This window comes from Fragaria vesca, linkage group LG1 (assembly GCF_000184155.1).
Source record: "Fragaria vesca subsp. vesca linkage group LG1, FraVesHawaii_1.0, whole genome shotgun sequence".
NCBI lineage: Eukaryota > Viridiplantae > Streptophyta > Magnoliopsida > Rosales > Rosaceae > Fragaria > Fragaria vesca.
The window spans coordinates 3,650,261-3,669,200 of NC_020491.1; the positions used below are offsets into that span (position 1 = coordinate 3,650,261).

Here is an 18,940-nt window from a genome sequence, read left to right on the forward strand (position 1 = left end):
TGGAAAAAGTTTGGTGCTTGATGATTTTTGTGGTCTGGTTATTGCTAAATAGTTCAGTTCAGTAGTTCAATTTGATTGAGAAGTTTGAATTTTTCGGATTGGAAGATGTGAATTGAGCTCAAAATTGGAGGTGATTTGAGAGCTGTTGTTTAGTCTGTGAGCTTGTGTATTCTGGGGTTCAGTGAACAATGTTGAAATCCTTGTTGAAGGTTTGATTCTGGAGGGTGAAGTTTTTATGTTGTTGGATGTTTTCAAATTGTTTGATGGGGGTTTTGGATATTGGCCTTGAACTGAACTACTCAATCTGTAAATGAAATGGGAGTATTGAATTTGCGTTTATGAAGTAATTGCATTTGATCTATACATACTAGGGTGCATTTGGGTGCTATGTGTTGCCAGAAGCTAAATATGAGGTTATTGGACTTTTCTTTGTGATAGTTTAGTATGGAATTTAGGAGTGTTCCTAAACTCTTTCTTAACAATTTCTATAATTTGATGACATACTTCCCTAAGAGATATGAGGCTGTGAGCATTGACTGATGTTATTGTCCCTCTGCTTCCTCTCCAAAGAAAATGCCTTACCACATGGCTTTTGGGTGATTGACTTTCTTTCCTTCATTGGTCAATTGCATTTCTGTGTTTGGTAAGTGAGTTGTCATTTTCAAGTGTAGATGCTAAGTTGCTATGATGCTGATCTCTGTGTACATGTGATGTTCATTTATTGATGTAAAGACAAGGTTGAATTTTATAGTAATTACTGTGCATATTGGCACATCTGAAGATACATATGTTGGCAACTTGGCATTGGAGTGAAAACCATTATTACAAGCTCAAGTTGGTTTACTGGTCTTATAAACAGTGTTCTTTTTGTTTCATAGGAAACCAGATTCCCCAAAAGCAAGACCAAGACCTGTTGTTGATGGTAAAGATGGCACTCCTAAGAAGCAAAAACAGTGTAATTGTAAACACTCTCGCTGTTTAAAGCTGTAAGTCCATAACTTGTTTGCGCTTTGCATTTTGCTACACTTTGGAGACCACACTGACTTTTTTCCCTTTGACCTTAATGGTTGAGGTTGTTCATAATTCTTTTTTGTTCAAACAAAAAGGTTTATTTACATCAGTATTGTGTATCAAATAACTCTAGCACACACAAATACAAACCCTGATATAAAGTTGATATTTTTTCTATTTGGTGACCAGGTATTGCGAGTGTTTTGCATCTGGAATTTACTGTGACGGTTGCAACTGTGTAAACTGTTGCAACAATGTTGAAAATGAAGGTGCTAGACGAGATGCAGTCGAAGCTACTTTGGAGCGTAATCCAAATGCATTCAGGCCAAAAATTGCAAGCAGCCCACATGGACCAAGGGATAGTCGGGTATGTATACTTAGTGTTTGGACTTCTTTCCATGATCCACTTTGAAACTGGCATTACCGGATTACAAGGCCACATCATTGGTTATGCACATGATTTTGAGTCAATAAAGTGGAGTTTGACTATTTATCTATCGTGTTACTATTTAGCTAACACGTGTGCATTGTGGATTTTGCTTTTAGTATTATGGTTCTAGAGTCAGGACATCACTGAAGTTCTTTTCTAACTTCTTTTTTTTTTTTTTTTCACTTCATCTCATGTGGAGTCTTGTACTAATAGGTTAAAAGCTAGGATTTAGGGTGCTCATCAAAGTTCTAGGACATGGTTTTTGTTTTCCTGGCTTGTACATGAGAGAACCAACTTATCTAGTGGAAAGCAGTTGCAATCCCGCCCTTTGTGCACCACTGGCTTTGGTAAGAGGTTGAGGACACAACATTCCTCTGAAACCAATCAAGACCTTAAGAGTCTATGAGTAAATCATTACATGCTCTATTTAGTTTTTCATGTTTTTGCTGAAATATTTTGAAATAAATGAAGTATCCTTAGGAAGTCTGTGGAGCACATGCCTTGTTCTTTTTGATGAATTATTTTCCACTGTCTTATACCATCACAAAAATTGCCTTGATGGAAATGAACTACGTGTTTCACTCCTGTAATTGAATTTTATACCTTATAATTAATTTATTGTTATAATATCTGCTCCGTGTCGTTTGCATACCTATTGGTGTCCCTTGGCACCATCTGAATGATAAGAAAACGGACCAATTTGGAAATTTGTAGGAGGAAGCAGGTGAGCTTGTGGTCTTGGCAAAGCACAATAAAGGATGCCACTGCAAGAAATCAGGGTGCCTCAAGAAATATTGCGAATGCTTCCAAGCCAACATTCTATGCTCTGAGAACTGTAAATGCATAGACTGCAAAAACTTTGAAGGAAGTGAAGAGAGACAAGCTCTATTTCATGGTGATCATGCCAACAACATGGCATATATTCAACATGCAGCAAATGCTGCCATTACTGGAGCTATTGGATCTTCTGGATATCTATCATCCCCAATGGTATCCAAGAAAAGAAAAGGTCAGGAACTCTTTTTTGGACAGACAGTCAAGGATCCGTCAGCTCATAGGATAGGACAGTATCCACAGGTAAATTTAGTTTTGTGGTATAAGTAATAACTTCTAAAAATTAGTGGTGCAATCAACAGAAACAAAATTTCCTATTATGATGACCCCCAATCTCATTTTTTAACAGGCCAGGATTTAGCTATAATTATCAATGATATTTGCGAATAATTTGTTAACTTCATCTTGGTCCTATTCTAGTTTGGAATACTATCATCAATTTGCGTGCTATATATTTGTCAGGCAAACCATCTCAGACCTCCTGCACCGTCTTCGTCTTCTGTCCCTGTTGCTCGTCATGGTACTGCAGGATTAGGGCCTTCAAGGTTCACATACAGGTACGATCGGTGTTTTCATAAGCCACTGTTAATCTATATGATTCAAAACTAAGTTGTGTATGATCTTTGAAGGTCTCTCCTAGCAGACATCATCCAACCACAGGACTTGAAGGAGCTTTGCTCAGTTTTGGTTGTGGTAGCAGAAGAAGCAGCAAAGACACTTGCAGGTACTTTTCATAAGATGACGAATCAGTGATTGAAATTTCATTGTTTTTCACTTTTTCTTAAGGCTCTGCACTTAAATCTTCTCTTCCTTTATAATTCCAAAAGATGAGATACAGAAGATGGATGACATCACTTATTGATAGTATATGATTAAATCTATTAGTAGCAAATCATTTGTTGTGAGGATGCTTCAAGTAATCACTTTTCAAATAATTTTAATAGCCATGAAAATGTTGCTTTAGCTTGACCAGAATGGGTTGTTTACATTAATAATTGTCCAATCTGTGCAGAACAAAGAAATGCTGCAGAGAAGCAGGCAGAAGCTTCCCTTGTTACAACCACAGAAGACAGGTTGCAAAGTCAAAAGGAATCTGATACGCAGAAAGCTGTGACTGACGATTGTTCTACAGCAAACCAAGCTGACAAAATCAGCTCTGAAGATTCTAATTCCGATGGTGTTGATGGGCCAAAAGGGAGGCCAATGTCTCCTGGAACTTTGGCCTTGATGTGTGACGAACAAGATACAATGTTCATGTCAGCTGCTTCTCCTAATGGGTTGATGGGGGATGGATGCAATACATCTTCTCAGTTGCCTAACGGACATGGAATGACAGAAGTCTATGCAGAACAAGAAAGGATTGTGTTAGCAAAGTTTCGTGGCTGTCTTAATATGCTCATCACTCGCGGAGAACTGAAAGGCAAGTCTACCCTTTTTCTTACCTCTGGATCAAGAAGTTACAAAAATTTCGATCGTAATCAAACTGTAGGGGAATATAGTTTCCTGGTCTTATCCTCTGTATGCTTTACCTAATCCCATTAGGATGGCAAATGGATTTGTTTTAGGTTAGGTTGAGATTCCTTTTAGTTTCAAGTCCACAAAGATTCATGCTTTATTCTTTCCCCACTTTGACATTGGAAATGAATGGACCTCTTAATTTTTTGTTGTAGAAGCAGAGTGCGCATCTTTAGCCAGAAGTGAAGCCGCAGCTCAAAGAGAGCAAATCGGTAATGGAACTACAAATCCAAGAATGGAAACAGGCAGTCGTCAGGGACCAATTAGCAATGGTGTTGCAAAAACTGCTGTCCCACCTACAGCCAGGACATCGCAGATGGTTAGTGCTGCTGTCCCACCTACAGCCAGGACACCGCAGACGGTTAGTGCAGCTGTTCCACCTACAGCCAGGACATTGCAGATGGTTACTGCAGCTGTTCCACCTACAGCCAGGGCATCGCAGATGGTTACTGCGGCAGTTTCAGCTCCTACTACTGTGTCTCCAAAACCTCCATCCGTTCCCGGAAACGGGGGAAATAAACCAAAAGCTTAAAGAACTGTAAAAAGAATTCAGCACACAAGATTTACCCAAGGTAAATTCAGTCGACTTGTCAGTGTCAACTGGCAAGACAGTACTAGGAACCACTCTTAGAAGGATCTAACTTTTGTTTTTGTTTTCTAAGGTTATTAATATATTGTAGATTAGAATTTTTTTTGGCTTCAACCATAGTTCGATCCAGGTGGTGTAAAATGCAGGGCCTTGTAATTGCACATGATATCATTTTAGACTGTTACATACAAATTAACATCATAGCTAGCTTGACTGCTACAAGGTAGGATTTTTCATTTAATTTTCTACTATTTTTGGCCTTTTCTATATATTTCACAATTTCTGGAGAAACAGCGAGCATTCCTCCATTTATGGTGAATATAAAACTTAATTTCTGGAATATGTAACTTAATTTTTCTGGCAAGAAGTAAATCAGTTTCTTGTAGTGTTATCGTCATATATTCTGTTATCCTCTTTTCAGTGTTCCAATTGTGTGTTTCTCTTTTATCAATGTATTTTAGTAAGGAAATCTGAACATCTAGGCCAAGAAAAATCAAAATCTCCAATCTGTGAAAAGAATGACATTCTTTTAATTTTTTTCATATTTTCTTCGGTTGTGCCGCGATGAATAACAAAGGTTAAATTGAAATGAATCAAAATAATAAAAAAAAGTTTCATACTTCCTGTCTTTAACAACTTTTAACAACCCCTTAGTTTCCTTTCATTTTCTCATTCAAAGATTTTTAAGAGCCTTTTAGAAAATTTCTCAAAAAGAAAAAGAAAAAAAGAGCCTTTAAGAAAAAAGAAAGACTTTCAACAACCGGCAACGACTTGACCACCCAATCAAATCCAAGAAAGCTTCCATCTCCATGTTCCTCATCCGCACCCGATCCCCTCCCATGTGAAAACCCCCTCACTACCACGTGGCCCACCAAAACTAATCGTAAAAGTAACGACTTGCTGGTCAATTTGACACACTTTCCGATTCCCGAAACCGATAGCATTATCAAACCTCCATAATTGCACACAACCCATACTTGTGGTGTGATCTCATATATTCTTCTTCTTCTCAATCATCGTCTTCGTTTTTTGCTTTCTTCATTTCTATTATCTTCATCGCGAAACCCTAGGCTTGGCTTTCTTCCGGTTCGTTGATCCATGGCGAAGGTGAAGGTCACCATGGAAGTCGGAAGCGACGGCGTCGCCGTCATCACCATGTTCAATCCTCCCGTCAACGCCTTGGCCATTCCAAGTAACTCCGAGCTGCCTCTTTTTACTTTCCGTTCACTTTTTCCTTTTAGTTTCCGGCGATTGTTTTGTTTTGCTGTGCTGAATCTCTTTGTGTGTGATTACAGTTCTGGCGGGGCTGAAGGAGAAGTTCGACGAGGCGGCGAGGAGAAACGACGTCAAGGCTATTGTCGTTACTGGTAACTCTACTGATTTTCAGCTTTGAATTTTGTACTGTATTGGAATTTGGTTGGAACTGCGTGGTTTTGTGTCGTATTTCGGAAAATTAGATGTGTTTTGTGAATGCTTTTGCTCTGTGTGCTTTTGAAGGCAATGGAGGAAGGTTTTCTGGTGGTTTTGATATCAATGTTTTCGAGAAGGTTCACGCTACCGGTATGATTCGAATGAGCTTTTGTTTGCTGATTTTTTAGCTGAGATTTCATTGTTGGATGGTGAGAATTTATCATTCTAATTTTTATTATTATTATTATTATTTTGGCAGGGGATGTTTCACTTATGCCTGATGTATCTGTTGACTTGGTGGTCAACACTGTTGAAGGTACTTAGTTACTCTACATAAAGTGCTGGGGTCTGTTTTGCCACACTGATTACAATTTTCGGTTTGATATTTTGATGACTGTAATAGATTCGAAGAAGCCTGTTGTTGCTGCCGTGGAAGGACTTGCACTCGGAGGTGGCTTGGAGTTGGCATTGGTGCGTGCTCCCGCTCCTAAGCAGACATTAGTTTAGCATTGTTAAAGTTTTGGCGTGTTAATTTTTTTGTTTGAGTCTGTGTGCGATTGCATTTAACTAGTGAATCCTATCAGGGATGCCATGCGCGCATTGCTGCTCCAAGAACTCAACTCGGCCTGCCAGAGTTGACACTCGGTGTTATTCCAGGATTTGGAGGTATAATTTTGTTCAACATAAGCTGTACTATAATGTCATGATATTGTTGACTGAAGTGTGAAAATACTGTTGCTCTTTAAGGCACACAACGTCTTCCAAGGCTTGCAGGGCTTCAGAAGGCAATTGAGATGATGCTGGTAATTGGTTCCTCTAATATTTAGTTTTAAAACAAAAAAATTTGGGCCTAGACTCTACCTGTTCAATTTGTTATTTTGTTTTAAGTCCATCCCATTGATGCCAATTTAGCCTTCCTTTTTTAACTCTAGCGTACATCACTTTTCAGTTATCCAAGCCAATCATGTCTGAAGAAGGGGCAAAGCTTGGTCTTATCGATGCTATTGTGCCTTCTCAAGAGTTGCTGAAAGCATCTCGACTATGGGCTTTGGACATTGCAGAGGCGCGAAAACCATGGGTACGGTCTCTTCACAGGACAGACAAGCTTTGCTCCCTGTCCGAGGCCCGCGAGATAATAAAAGTTGCTAGACAACAAGCCAGAAAGACCGCTCCCAATATGCCTCAGCACCAAGTGTGCCTTGATGCGATTGAGGAGGGCATCATTCATGGAGGATATAGTGGAGTTCTGAAGGTAAAGTTGGTATTGTTGATATGATGTTTTTTTCCTTATCTTGATTTGGATATAATCATAATGATAATAATATTAGTTTATTGTTATTGGTATCATAATTAGGTTGCTAGCATATTTTATCAACTGTCTGGGAAGAACAGCTTGCATGCCACCTCTTCACATATGTTCTAACAAATGAAGTTTCATACAGGAAGCTAAGGTTTTTAAGGAGTTAGTTGTATCGGACACTTCAAAAGGACTTGTACATATATTTTTTGCCCAACGTGCAACATCAAAGGTACAATTCTTTTGCAAGTAACTCCTCAGGGTTTTGTAAATTAGTGAATAGCTGCATTCTTTCTATTTGTACATAAAAACTGATCTCCATCTGCTTCATTTTTTTGGTTTGTCTATTTTTTGATTGGTTCTGTTGTACCTTAAATTCTCAACACTTCAACCAAAAATTTGTTCCTGGCTCTACAAGTCCTATTTTGTTCCAATCATTTTAAATTCATTTGTGAAGGGTGTGTAGTTATCTTCTTTAACAAGCTATTTCTTTAGCCTCTTTCTTTTCCATTGTCTCATCTTCTGAATTGTGACTTATGCAGGTGCCCAAGGTTACTGATGTTGGGCTTAAACCAAGGCATATAAAGAAAGTTGCAATCATTGGGGGAGGTCTGATGGGTTCTGGCATAGCTACAGCCCTTATTCTGAGCAATATATCTGTCGTTCTCAAAGAAATCAATTCAGAATATCTTCAGAAGGGCATACGAACAATAGAAGGTGATTCACCCTCCGTGTTAATAGTCCATTCCTAGGTTTATAGCAGATTATCTGATGCATTTGTTTCGAAATCGTTGATAATGTACCCAAGCCTTTTTTTTTATTTATGCATTGGCCAACTTCTGTTCTGAAAGTGTTGGATACTTGCTCATAGTTTTTTGTTGTGACAGGAAATGTTAAAGGCCTGGTAGCTAGAGGGAAGCTGACACGGGATAAGGCAGACAAAGCTCTTTCATTGCTTAAAGGTAGTCTGGACTACTCAGACTTCAAAGATGTGGATATGGTCATAGAGGTAGGGACTGGTTTTGTGTGATCTTGAAATTTAAATGTGAACTTTGTCCCATATTTTCAATTATCATTCAGACATCATACCTAATGTTCATAAATACTGTTTGTGGTCCAACTGTCTAAGCATATACTCTCTAACCTAAAATCTGTTTTTGATGATATTGAATGATCTATCTTATATCTTCAGACATATTTGAAAAGTCACTTGAAGCAGTTATGGCTTGTTTGCAGGCTGTCATTGAGAGCGTTCCTCTCAAACAAAAGATTTTTGGTGAACTTGAGAAAGTTTGCCCTTCTCACTGCATCTTGGCTTCAAACACATCCACTATTGACCTCAATGTAATTGGAGAAAAGACGAGCTCTCAGGATCGCATCGTTGGGGCACACTTTTTCAGGTAAATTGATTCACTCTTCGACCTAAAAATATGCATCTTACCACTTGGAGAAAACACACTAATAATGTGCTTTTAGAAATGTCTTACTCAACTACTAGCATTTTATAGTAATCAATTCTTTTATCCGGTTACCATGGAATGCTTGTTGATTACAATTTCTACTTTCTTTGACATGTCACTTTGATGGACAGTCCTGCTCATGTGATGCCTCTTCTTGAAATAGTACGGACAGACAAGACTTCGGCACAAGTAATTCTTGACCTTTTGACAGTTGGGAAAGTAATAAAGAAAGTTCCTGTTGTGGTCGGTAACTGTACTGGATTTGCAGTCAATCGGGCATTCTTTCCCTATACCCAAGGCGCACATATATTGGTCAATTCAGGTGTTGATGTGTTCAGGATTGACAGGATCATCAGCAATTTTGGCCTCCCTATGGGTCCATTCCAGTAATTTCTTTACCTTTCACTATTCCTCCGGGCTGTTTTTGTTTGTTTTCCTTCCAAATAATCATGTGCAATAAGTGTAATTTTTTGCGGTTATGTTTCTTACATCTGTATTGTTGATTGTGTCTATCTCTCTTAACTTGCAGACTTCAGGATTTGGCAGGCTATGGAGTAGCTCTTGCAGTTAGTAAGGAATTTGCTAGTTCTTTCCCTGATCGCACATTTAAATCACCATTGGTCGAACTCTTAGTCAAAAATGGGCGAAATGGTAATATTAACTGCACCAAACATCTTCATCTTCCTTTGTTGTTCTTTTTTTCTTTTTTTTTTTTTTTTTTTTTTGAAGGAGTCCTGGAATGTTTTTACATGTTCTTCGTTTGATTTCTTTGTACTTATGGCATTTCAGGTAAAAACAATGGAAAAGGGTATTACACTTATGAAAAGGGAAGCAAGCCCAAGCCTGATCTGTCTGTGCTACCAATTATTGAGGAGTCTAGACGAATTACCAATATGATGCCTGGTGGAAAGGTATTCTCCCTTTTCAGCTTACATTTGCACAAATTAGTGTTATAATTGAAACTACAGTAGTCTGTTACGGACTAAGTAGTTGCTTTCATTTAACCACTATTGAGACAACCATGCTCATTGGATTTTCTGGGATATGGTTTGCAGCCTCTATCTGTTACAGACCAAGAAATTCTGGAGATAATACTCTTCCCTGTGGTGAACGAGGCATGTCGTATTTTGGATGAAGGAGTAGTTATTCGAGCAGCAGACCTTGACATTGCATCTGTTCTTGGCATGAGTTTCCCATCTTACCGGTGAGTTCTGTTTCGACCGACCCTTATATCCAACTTTCCGCATGAACTCAAGATGTTGCAAAGCTGCAACAATTCTTTTGTTGTTCGTATCAGATTCCTGTATTAGTTCAAGTTGGTAATGGTCTTAGTTCTCGGACGTGCTCATTACAACTATTATTCTGTGTGGCAGGGGTGGCATTGTCTTTTGGGCAGATTTGGTTGGACCTAAGCATATATACGCTACTCTCAAGAAATGGTCAGGAGTATACGGTGATTTCTTCAAACCATCAAGGTTCTTGGAAGAAAGAGCAATGAAAGGCTTGCCTCTGGTAATAAAATCAACTCTTATACAACTTGATTGCTTTTCAGTTTTCAAAGAATGAAGCAATTCTTTGTGTATCGGTTTCACTAATATTCGTTTCCTGTTCTGTAGAGTGCACCCGCAGCATCCTCATCCTCAAGGTCACGCATGTAAGCCGGCACCCTCTGCTATTCAGGAAAATAAATTGTGTGATTGCTGCCCTGTAGTATTGTAATGTAACTTTGAATAATTTGCCATTGGTTGGTTTCCAAAATAAGCCATAAGCTTTCACGGTTTCACCTCCCTTTCTCCCCTCTCTTTGTGAATCATCTAATCATAGACAAATGGTAAGCATAATGTTAACAAATAGGTCCCGGAAGTGTCATAAAAACCGGATATCATACCGATCTGGTGAATGGTATTCAATGTGTCTGAAATCCGGCAAAGTGTAGCCAATGCCGACTTCCAAAACGAATCACAACCTTTTCCCATCTTTGATTAGTCCCGGCATAGTTCATTGAGTATTGCAGGTCACCATCAGACCATGACTATATAATTTTTTTTTTTTTTTTTTTTTTGGAGGAAATGACTATAATTGGTAATCCTTAACCTTTCTCAATTTCAACCCCATACTTAGGTCAGAATTATCCGGGTCGGGTACGATCGAGCTGAATCAGTTGCGAGCTGAATCAGTTGGGTTGTTTGGCCGCATAAACGACATGCCGTTTGGTTTCCACATCGAAGCCAATAAAACCTTAAACCTTTCCTCGGTGAAATTCTGAGCGGCCAAACCCCCCAAAGACTCAAATTCTCAAATCTCAATCCCTAATTGGCCGTCGTTGTCGCTTCACTCTCTTGCGCCGTCGACGTCGCCGGATACTGGGCCGTCGTCTGGAGGCCGGAGCCCGTCTCCCCTTCCACTTCCCCCAGATAATTCAGGTATGTATTCTTACCCCAATGAGCTTTGTGTTCTGGGTTAAATCTTATTACCTGCTAATCGGCTACTAAATCGTTGTATACGATTGAATTAAATGCATTGAATGCTTTGTAGGCAGCCTTAGTGTTCTGTGTTATAAGCATTATTCAATTGAATTGTTCAAGTAATGAATTACTGAATAGGCTTATGTAAATGCGTTTGAGGGTAAGGCTTGCTACGTCCCCCTATGTATGTGTGTTATTTTTAATCAACCAAAATTTCTCGCACCGTCGAGCAAGAAAGGGGAGAAAATAAACCGATTAAAGTAGCTGTGTGTGCAGGTTTCCTTTCAGTATTTACTGTTTAAATTCCAGGTTTCATTAGGATTGTAGTCCTCTAGATTAAAGGTTTTCCTTGTCCTAGCATATATATGTAAGATTCATTCCTATTCTGAAGAGGATTTTCTCATGCTGGGGTTAATGACTATATAAGTTCTGGAAGTTCAAGAATCTCAGAGGCACCACAGATCAAAATCTTCAAAGAGGAACCATTATTCTTCTACTCCAAAATGAGCGAAGAGAGAGCACAGCCAATCTTTGAAGAGGAACAACAACCTGCTGCTGTGATTCATATTGCTGACAAGGATTCACAGGCTGCTGGAGACGACTCTACTCAAATCATGCAAGAAAAACCAGAGGCTGCTGGAGAATGTCCGACTGAAAATGACAAAAAGCCGCTTTCTGAATGCATCTTATGCGGTAAGATTACTGATGATCATGACTTTTTCAATTGCCCTTGACAGAGAAAAAATCAGGAAGCAGACTTCTTACTGCATGGTATGCAATAAGAAAACTGATCATGACACTCCCGATTGCCCCAAAGCAACTGAAGATGTCCTCAAGAACCTTGCTTTTTGCTCGATATGCGACAAGAATACTGACCATGACACTTTCGATTGCCCGAACGAAAATGGATTTGTATGGATCGATGGAGTTAAAATACCCAATGTTTGTGTTTGTGCTCTCTGTAGAGCGGTTGGTCATAGGGGTATAGATTGCCCTATAGACTCTGACAATGATCTTGAGTTTGGTCTTGACTGGTAATATGGGTTCTCAAACCTGCTACTTAGTCAGTATCCATGGTAGTTTCTAATTTATTTTATGTATTAGACTTTACCAGTCTGATAAGGCATGGTTTGCGTTGTAAACTTATAACTTATTCTATTTATTTTACTTATTCCTCTCCAATCTCAAACCCGACCCTGCAACTTCTTTATCTATTTTTACTCTGAATTGGACTTTGTTCTTCCATAACTTGAGCCGCCAAGTATATATTGCTTTTAATTACCAGAAAGTTCTTGTAGTTGCCAGCTTGTACATCAATATTGAGCTTCACTTTCAAGTCAAACTCAGATAATGATACACTTGCAAGAATACCAAGTTATATATGGAACATTTAAGCATATACCTCATCGGTTTAATCAAGTTATATAAGACATAACACTTTAATATCTCCGCTTTTTGGGATTCCTGATTACTAACAAACTTCTTAATGAAGCTCCTTTATGAGGCTATGACTGTCGGTGTTGGACAACGTTTTACAAGGAGGTTACACTGGAAAAAACCAGAACATTGTTTCATTGCTTTGCTAGGATGGTAGGAGGAGCTGTGTATGTGAAAATTTGAATTTGTCCTGTGTATGTGAAAATTCGATTTATGGAAATTCCTACAATGCTGTATTAAGATTTCTTCTTTGATTCTGACATGAATGTCCAAATATTGGTGCGTGGTTTGTGTTTGATGAAATGCTGACATGAATGTTTGGTGACAGATATGCTAGTAGAATTTGCAAGAAGAGAAAAGGTTGTGGGGATGAAACCTGATGGTGATCTTGATATATTCATGAAGGTACTTGTTTCTGGATAGAAATGTTTGATTCCTTTGATATGCAGCGATTACTGATGTAATGTTGTTTTGTTGTCATTAGCTCTTGGAGAGCAAGAGACTAGCCTTGTTGTAGACATCATGAAGGTATTTTCTCGATTCAAGTTGTTGAAGTTCCTACTATGTATGTTGTATCAAGATTTCTTCTTTGATTCTCTTTCCTAGTACCAACATATTTTTGACAAAGATTTTAGGGTTGGACATATGCGCTGATACGTTGGTAGGAGATGAAATGCTCAAGGGTATATCAGGGGGCCAAAAGAAGCGGCTTACTTCAGGTGCATAGTTGGTGTTTCAATTTTAGGTGTTATATCTTTTTTGCAAGTAAGGTAAAGATGTTTGCTGATTGAGAAACTATGTGATTCTCAGGTAAATTACTAGTTGGTCCTGCAAGAGTGTTGTTCATGTATGAAATATCAACCGGGCTTGACAGTTCCACTACTCATCAAATCATCAAGTATCTTAGGCAATCAACTCATGCACTTGATTCCACCACTATTATATCTCTACTTCAACCTGCTCCAGAGACCTACGAGTTGTTCGATGATGTTATACTTTTGTGTGAGGGTCAGATTGTGTATCAGGGACCCCGGCAAGCTGCTCTTGATTTCTTTTCATACATGGGGTTTAGTTGTCCCCAGCGAAAGAATGTGGCAGACTTCTTGCAAGAAGTAAGTTGTGAATAACTAACCACTTGCACTTATCTTTGTAGAAGTCTTTGATATATTGTTCTTTCCCTTGTACACAGGTTATATCAAAGTAGGATCAAGAGTAGTACTGGTCCAATCCTGATCTTCCGTACCGTTACATACCAGCAGCAAAGTTTGTTGAAGCTTTTCCTTCATTTCAAGATGGGAAGAATTTGTCTGAAGAGTTGAAGTTCCTTTTGATAAACGCTATAACCACCCTGCAGCTTTGGCAACTTCTCTCTATGGCGGAGGAGGATGGAACTTCTCAAGACAAGCTTTAACTGGCAAGCGCTACTGATGAAGCGCAATGCGTTCATTTAAAATTTGTTCAGGTAATTGCTCAATTATTTGTTTCTTCAAAAGGCAATCACATTTTACCAGATTGATCATCTGAAACGTTAAACGTTATCTGTTGCGTATTTTGCAAGCACTATGTTCTGTTTTACAGCTCCTTTTTGTTGCTTTGGTCAATGGTCACAATGAGTGTCTTCTGCCGGACAAACATGCACCATGATACAATGATGATTGCAGCCTTATATCTCGGGGTGCTATACTTTTCCATGGTTATTATTCTTTTTAATGGGTTTATGGAGGTGCCAATGTTGGTCGCCAAGCTTCCAGTGCTTTACAAGAATAGGGACTTGCACTTCTACCCAAGTTGGGTCTATACTCTTCCTTCATGGCACTTGAGTATTCCAAATTCACTCATAGAGTCTGGATTTTGGGTGCCAATGAGGCCAAATTTTAAATTTTAACCTTATTTTGATCTTCAACAAGAACTCAGAAGATGATCAAAATGCCGTAAAAGGGTGGGCTATCAAAAGGGTCAAACATCTAACCAAGGCCAAACCAAATTGTGGTCCCAAATCAAATTAACAAGTTAAAAGTATGCATGTGGGTTGATTGATGAAGACTCAAATTATGACAATTGTCAACTTTCTATTGGATTATTTTATTCTCATCTCATTATAACGGGTAAATTCTCTTAACTTAAAATTCATATGACTGAGATCTTATTTTATTAATATAATCACAACATATGCAAAAAAAAATTTGTTTCAGAAGTTAATTTAAATATTAGTTTTGGTCCAAATTCAAATAATGTTATAATAAAATAATTTTATAAGCGAGAAATTATATGGTACCTACCCGTATGTGATACAATATGACAATATATTTGTATTTAAAGTGAAAAATATTAAAAAATATAATGTGAAATCATAAGATATTTGAAAGAGCTAAAATTTGGCCCTTTCTTATTGGAGATCATTTAGAAATTTATGTATAAAAAATAATATTTTTGAGGGCTAAATTATAGCTCTGGCCCCAATATAGTCTCCCTTACTGGAGATGGCCTGACATACTATGTCATTGGATATGATCCTGCAAGTTCAAGGTAAGTCAATCATGGGAGCCCTTCTAGTGAGGACCTTTAAGTTGATGACTAGTTGAAGACTTTTCGGTTTATGGTTTAAAAGACATTTTTTGATCACATTTTGTAATCTCATCCGTTCAGTTTTTAGATCTATATGTGTAGATCAACCCTACAAATTTTCAGCCAAATCGGTGATCGTTAAGGTAACAAACTAGATCAAATTAATGGACGAACCAAATCTGTCAAACATGAACTGTTCAAGTTCATAATTGGTAAATCACACTTATGAATGTCTTAACGATTTTCAATATGGCTGAAATTTTGTAGAAATGATCTACTCATAAATACCTATAAACTGAACGGTCAAGATGTGGATATAAGATCGAAAAATAGGATAAGCCGAAAAGTCCTTAACAAGTCCTCAACTTAAGGGTCCTCGTTAGAAGGGCTTCTAGTCAATCATATATTTCCTTGGTACGTGGCATGAATTGTGAAAGTTAGCACTGTGATGACATTTTAGGTTGTTGAAACTGCAGATTTTTTGGGCAGTTCTTGGTATATTTCCTTTGTGATGAGATTTTTAGGTTGTTGAAACTGCTCTCTTCCGTTTTATGGGATCCTTGGGTTGAAAACTTGAAATATGATAGTTGCCAACACTTTTGGATCTTTTCCCATGTTGGTTGTAAATTGTAATGGCTCTTGGAGGATGCATCATCTCTAGAGGTAAAACTACCATTTTGTCAAGTCTGTCTTCTCTAGAGGATACATCATCACTTGTATATTGCGTTTTGAATTCCAAGTTTAATTAGGAATGTATTCCTCTCTAGATTTTCCAAGTTTAAAGTAGCTGTGTGCAGGTTTCCTTTCAGTATTTGGATTCCAAGTTTAATAAGCTTTTCCTTGTCCTAGCGTATATAAGTAAGATTCATTCCTATTCTTTTCTCATGCTGGGCTTAATGACTATATAAGTACTGGAAGTTCAATAATGTCAGAGGCACCACAGATCGAAATCTTCAAAGAGGAATTATTCTACTCTAAAATGAGCGAAGAGAGAGCACAGCCAATCTTTGAAGAGGAACAACTACCTGCTGCTGTGATTCATATTGCTGACAAGGATTCACAGGCTGCTGGAGACGACTCTACTCAAATCATGCAAGAAAAACCAGAGGCTGCTGGAGAATGTCCGACTGAAAATGACAAAAAGCCGCTTTCTGAATGCATCTTATGCGGTAAGATTACTGATGATCATGACTTTTTCAATTGCCCCGACAGAGAAAGAATCAGGAAGCTGACTTCTTACTGCATGGTATGCAATAAGAAAACTGATCATGACACTCCCGATTGCCCCAGAGCAACTGAAGATGTCCTCAAGAACCTTGCTTATTGCTCGATATGCGACAAGAATACTGACCATGACACCTTCGATTGCCCGAACGAAAATGGATTTGTATGGATCGATGGAGTTAAAATACCCAATGTTTGTGATCTCTGTAGAGTGGTTGGTCATAGGGGTATAGATTGCCCTATAGACTCTGACCATGATCTTGAGTATGGTCTTGACTCGTCTATGGATGACTGGTAATATCAGAGGATTCTTAAACCTGCTACGTAGTCAGTATCCATGGATTGTTTCTCATTTATTTGATGCATTAGACTTTACCAGTTTGATAAGGCATGGTTTCCGTTGTAAAACTCATCAAATTGTGTTTTGTGTTTTACTTATTCCTCTGCAATCTCAAAGCTGTTATGTAACCAGTACCATACATAAATGAATAGAAAGCTTATTGCTTTGAACTCAACTCATTTTCCTTTCCCTTACCCACTCGTACACATCGTAAATTTGAAAGCTTTTAAAAAAGACTAAATCACTCCCTTAGCTTCCCACACAAATCATGTCTAGCTGTTGCAGCTACCATGCAAGCAGAACTTGATGCTGCCAAAGAAGACACTAGCTTGTCATGTACATGCAGCGTCATTGTCTTGTTCTCGGTCATGTTCAAAAGCTCCAATGTCTGATTAAACATAATCACATCAAGCAATAAAAGGATCTAGCTAGTAGCTCCAATAAGAGCGAGTCATCACATAGGTAGTTTACCTTTAAGCAAAACTAGACTTTACCAAAGGATGTGAATCAGAGAACAAACAAAATGTAGAAGTTTAGTAATCTGAACGAAGTGCTTGGTTGAATGTAATTGTGAGGGTAACGTTGCATACTTTCCGCGAACGAGGCCTAACTGTAACATGAAAGGACACTAGAGAAGGGCGTGTTGGCAATCAGAATTATCCGGGGTCGGGTTGGGTCGGGCCGGGCAGGGTTTAGCCCAATCCATTGGGATCGAAACAATACAACGACATGCCGTTTTGTTTCCACAATCGAAGCCAATAAAACCCCCAAAACCCCAAAACACAGTAGTAGAGAAAACGACCTCAGATGGCCTACTCCAAAGCCGTCTCTAGGTTATCCTCCAGATTACAGCCCTCCTTTACCCTCAACAACCTCACAAAAACGACGTCGTCACTCAAATCGAGCCTTCACTTTCCGGCACCCGCTCCCGTCCGACGCACCGTTCGCATTTCCAGGTTATTCATCACTTCTTCCACTTCCGATTCTTATTAGGTTGGAATTGAGTCATCCAAATCTGGAATCTCAGAAATTGTGTGTGTTTGAATGTTAGGTTACCATTGGAATTGAGCTGCGTGGAGTCGATGATGCCGCTGCACAGTGCAATCGCTTCGGCTCGGTTAATATCTAGCTTGCCGATTCAGTCTCAGTGCTGGGGATTAGTTCCTCAAGGTCAGCCTATTTCCTCTAATTTTCACTGCTTTAATACGGTTTTAGATTTTATTTTTTGGTCAGTCAAGTCATAAAGAAACTTAAATTTTTGATCTCTATAGTTTTCGGTAGCTTAGCGGACTGTGATCTTTGGTGCTGAGCTTGTGTTAGGAGATAGCTAGGCGAAATAGCTACTCGGGTGTTTACAATTAGTTTATGGGAAAGGAAGATAAAATCCTTTATAGGATGAACACAATTTGACTGAACTATACATTCCACAATCGACACTCTAATGAACTATGCATCAACAATGAACGAACAAAGTTTACAGCAGATAGTGTTGATAAACTAGAAGTGGGTGGTCTATCGCTCAGCCAAGTTGGTCATGGGATCAAGAGTGCACCCTGGGTTCATTTGGGAGGAGTGTTTTTATATCTAGTGCGTTAGGGTGTTATCATATTGTGTGAAGGTTCCGAATACATTATATTAGTCTTATGGTTCTGTTATCTTATCTAGTTGAATGCATCAAATGCAAATCCTTTGTTCTCGATCATTCACTCCCAAATGGACCTTAATTCTTCCTTTTTCATTTCAGGAATTTCAATGCCTTTATGACAGCACTATCTCTATCAAGTTGTCCCGCAGAGATTTTGTTTTGACGGCAATGTAGGGCTCATGTTGACAGTTTTATTTATGGATTTTAGTAGCATGATCTGTTAAACAGTTTATTGGGCATCAGTGCTTGTCGATTTTCATCCGTTTGTTAGAATGCCTTTGTAAAGGAGGCTAAATCTGTTCCTGCTGAACCAAGCTTGGGGACTCTTAACTAGTTATTTAAGGGAGGTGCCCAATAATGTGTCTAGTTTGCTCAATATCAACTGGCCCCGAGTTACCTGTCAAATTTCAAAGTTGTGTGCCGACACTGGCATTGTAAGGTGATTCAAGTACTCATTTGAAGACTGCTGGACAGTTGCTTATTTCAGAATTCTTATTGCAATACTTTTGGCATAATCTTTGAGAGGGTAAGGTAAAGGAGCCTGAGCCTCTTAGTCGGATCTCATCGCGTAGGGTAGTAGCCATTGTTGAATTCCTATATAACCTCTGTTTTCCCATTCAAATGAAATGCTTAATGCATAGAGAAATGCATTGGGCAATGCCTCAATTGACCTTGTTCTCGAACCCAGAATGTCTTGATTAAGAAATGACTAGAAAGT

General features: G+C 38.7%; 2 protein-coding genes and 1 non-coding gene across 3 annotated transcripts; all 3 read left to right on the forward strand.

The window, feature by feature from the left end:
• Positions 1-539: 539 nt before the first annotated feature.
• On the forward strand, positions 540-4,696 carry LOC101306569 (protein tesmin/TSO1-like CXC 5-like). The gene is made up of 8 exons (XM_004288784.1): positions 540-643; positions 879-986; positions 1,201-1,378; positions 2,156-2,518; positions 2,738-2,832; positions 2,905-2,999; positions 3,288-3,695; positions 3,946-4,696. Exons 1-8 carry the CDS (start codon positions 540-542, stop codon positions 4,320-4,322), a joined length of 1,728 nt encoding a protein of 575 aa, XP_004288832.1. The 3' UTR covers positions 4,323-4,696.
• Positions 4,697-5,309: 613 nt separating this feature from the next.
• LOC101294002 (peroxisomal fatty acid beta-oxidation multifunctional protein AIM1-like) lies at positions 5,310-10,520 on the forward strand. Its single transcript, XM_004287347.1, has 18 exons — positions 5,310-5,571; positions 5,675-5,746; positions 5,877-5,939; positions 6,049-6,105; positions 6,193-6,260; positions 6,374-6,455; positions 6,537-6,592; positions 6,739-7,041; positions 7,232-7,318; positions 7,629-7,803; positions 7,974-8,095; positions 8,323-8,486; positions 8,678-8,932; positions 9,076-9,197; positions 9,336-9,457; positions 9,602-9,750; positions 9,920-10,058; positions 10,163-10,520. Exons 1-18 carry the CDS (start codon positions 5,478-5,480, stop codon positions 10,202-10,204), a joined length of 2,172 nt encoding a protein of 723 aa, XP_004287395.1. The 5' UTR covers positions 5,310-5,477; the 3' UTR covers positions 10,205-10,520.
• Positions 10,521-17,371: 6,851 nt separating this feature from the next.
• LOC101294502 lies at positions 17,372-18,724 on the forward strand. Its single transcript, XR_183671.1, has 3 exons — positions 17,372-17,533; positions 17,629-17,747; positions 18,322-18,724. It is a non-coding gene; the product is annotated as an uncharacterized LOC101294502 (transcript).
• The last annotated feature ends 216 nt before the right edge of the window (positions 18,725-18,940 follow it).

Bases quoted from the DNA above. Each gene is read 5' to 3' on its own strand.
- LOC101306569 (XM_004288784.1), top strand. From the start codon at position 540: ATGTTATTGTCCCTCTGCTTCCTCTCCAAAGAAAATGCCTTACCACAT. The intron at 987-1,200 runs GTAAGTCCATAA...TTTGGTGACCAG, and splicing joins CACTCTCGCTGTTTAAAGCT to GTATTGCGAGTGTTTTGCAT. The intron at 3,696-3,945 runs GCAAGTCTACCC...TTTTTGTTGTAG, and splicing joins CACTCGCGGAGAACTGAAAG to AAGCAGAGTGCGCATCTTTA.
- LOC101294002 (XM_004287347.1), top strand. From the start codon at position 5,478: ATGGCGAAGGTGAAGGTCACCATGGAAGTCGGAAGCGACGGCGTCGCC. The intron at 6,261-6,373 runs GTGCGTGCTCCC...GAATCCTATCAG, and splicing joins GTGGCTTGGAGTTGGCATTG to GGATGCCATGCGCGCATTGC. The intron at 8,096-8,322 runs GTAGGGACTGGT...GCTTGTTTGCAG, and splicing joins ATGTGGATATGGTCATAGAG to GCTGTCATTGAGAGCGTTCC.